At 37.9% G+C, this 2310-nt stretch overlaps 1 protein-coding gene across 1 annotated transcript; it reads left to right on the forward strand.

Annotated features, from left to right (window-relative positions):
* Positions 1-1596: 1596 nt before the first annotated feature.
* Positions 1597-2102, forward strand: LOC139703529 (uncharacterized protein CXorf51A-like). The gene is made up of 2 exons (XM_071607031.1): positions 1597-1722; positions 1881-2102. Exons 1-2 carry the CDS (start codon positions 1597-1599, stop codon positions 2100-2102), a joined length of 348 nt encoding a protein of 115 aa, XP_071463132.1.
* Positions 2103-2310: the final 208 nt, after the last annotated feature.

Below are 2310 nucleotides of genomic sequence, written 5' to 3' on the forward strand. Positions count from 1 at the left end.
TTATTTGGATTCAGTGCTCTGCAGTTTATTTTGCTGAGGACTCAGTTCCTCCTAAGGTATTCCTTAAAATGTGGGCCTCTTTATTGAGCATTTCATAATATGTTTTAATAAAAATGAGAAAGCACATGTGCAAGAGAGATTGCTACCAAGAAAGTGTTCTAGCAAAGATAAAATTGATGATGTTAATGGCATTCCATTACTTTTGTAGGATTTTAGCTATTAGAAGCAAATCTCTAGATACAGCCCATACTCATGCCATTCAACTGAACTGGATTACACAAGGGTATAAACATCAATTGGTTAAGATCACTGAGATCCTATGAGAAGCTGCATTCTAAATAAAAAATTGATGATTGTGTAGGGAAACATAAAGTACAAATCTGTTGGGAAGGTGGACTGATATATTCTAGAAAACAATGTGGCAATATTTAGTAAAATTATTGCTTTGGACTGAATGTGCCTCCCAAAATTCACATGTTAATACCCTTATCATTAATGTGATGGTAATTGGAGATAGGAGATAATTAAATTTGGTCATGAGGGCTGTGTCTCAGATTAATGCCCTTATTAAAAGAGGAAGACCCCTAAATCTCTCCTTCTGTATGCATCCACCAAAGAAAGCATATGAAGACGTAACCCGGAAACCAACCTTCATTAGAACCTGACTATGCTGCTACAAAACACAGAAACCAGTTATGGTACATTCAAACATACATTTAACAAGGCCATATACAAGGACAGAATTCAAATATAAAATAATAATTCTATTGTTGAGAAGGGAACTAGTGCTAGATTCTAAGAAGAAAGAAAAATTTGAATAAAAGAGAAGGAATCTTGCAAAACTCAATGATGATAATGTGACCAGGCTCCAAAAATAGAATAAAAATAAGGATAAAATGCAATTTTCATCAGTGGGTAGTTAATTTTATTCCTTTCCTATAAGTTGAAGGCCTGGAAGAAAACAATTTTAAAAATTGGCAGCCTTTAATGCCAAATGCAGTAAGTATATTGATATCCATTAATGGGAATATGTCTTGTTTGTAGCATTATTCACATATCTTCTGATAATTAAAGAAAAATATAACCATATTACTTTTGGATGGATTTTAGGTACATTATCCAAAATACTAACTAATGGCTAAGGGAAAGATAGCAGAATGAGTTTGTAGGAGTAGCTTTGGGGAATACTTTGGTAGAGGAAGATCTCTACCACCTGTACTACCACTATTGAACACTATATAAGAATTAGGGTGGGGTGGCTCTTTCAGGTATATTAAAGAAAAGTCTCCTTTGCCCAACCAGATCATTTTTGCCTTCCTAGCATCTCCTCTCCCCCACATCCCAGAAGTGCCAAGAGTGTTGATTTGCAATATCTAAGCTATAGCCTGGTTTCCCTAGCAACCTCCCTAGCCTCTTCATGTACAGAAGTGTCAGAGAGAGTGCTTTGTGAGGTCTAACCTCCTCCTTAGTCCTCATTGGCTGGGGAGTAACTTGCTGGCCAATGAAGGCTGAAGGGTGTGGCCCTTCATTGTCTTGGGAGGACATATATGCCTAGGATCCTTACAGCTCTTCAGAAGACCACTGGGAGGCTTCAGTATGGCTAAGGCAACCAAGAAATCACAGAAGCCTAATGCAGATATGGCCCAGTCAACATCATCGATGAAAGAAAGAAAGAATATGAAGACTTCCTATCATCACTCCAGATGCGGAAGAGGCAGCAAGGTAAGATAACCCAACCCAAGCTTCTTCTTTCTGCATTCATTCCCCACAACCTAAGACTCCTATTTATTTTTCATCTGGCACAAACCCCTACTTCACATGTATATCCTATCTTCTTTTCCCAAACCAATGCCCTTATGGCCTCTCTGTTGTCCTTACAGATACTAAAGTCCACCAATAAGGGTAAAAAAACACTTCAAAATAATTCAAGCAAAAGAGACTCAGAAAAGCCTTCCACATCTCTGAAAAAATCTAAGAAAACTAAAGGAACAATACTCTTTGGTCATTATCATCGGCTAAATGAAAAACTGAATAGAGAGCCAGAAATGGAAAATACCCCAGAAACCTCCAGCATTTCAAGTGATGATCTGGACAGCAAGTAATTGAGTGGGGCCAGAGACCTCAGAATAATCTGCAGAGTGTCCAGAGGTCTGGCAGCTAAGAAATGGCTCAATTTTACCACAGGTTACTAACATTAATGGTGGTGAAAATAAAATCAATCTGATGTGAAAAGATGTGTATCTCTGTGAGCCTCTGATGCTGGAGTGGGAACAAATAAAAGGTAGAAGTAGGTGTTTGAGAAGGGAGAGA

The sequence above is a fragment of the Marmota flaviventris genome, chromosome Y (genome assembly GCF_047511675.1).
Source record: "Marmota flaviventris isolate mMarFla1 chromosome Y, mMarFla1.hap1, whole genome shotgun sequence".
NCBI lineage: Eukaryota > Metazoa > Chordata > Mammalia > Rodentia > Sciuridae > Marmota > Marmota flaviventris.

Coding starts and splice junctions, on each gene's coding strand:
- LOC139703529 (XM_071607031.1), top strand. CDS start 1,597: ATGGCTAAGGCAACCAAGAAATCACAGAAGCCTAATGCAGATATGGCC. Junction 1,723..1,880: donor GATGCGGAAGAGGCAGCAAG/GTAAGATAACCC, acceptor TTGTCCTTACAG/ATACTAAAGTCCACCAATAA.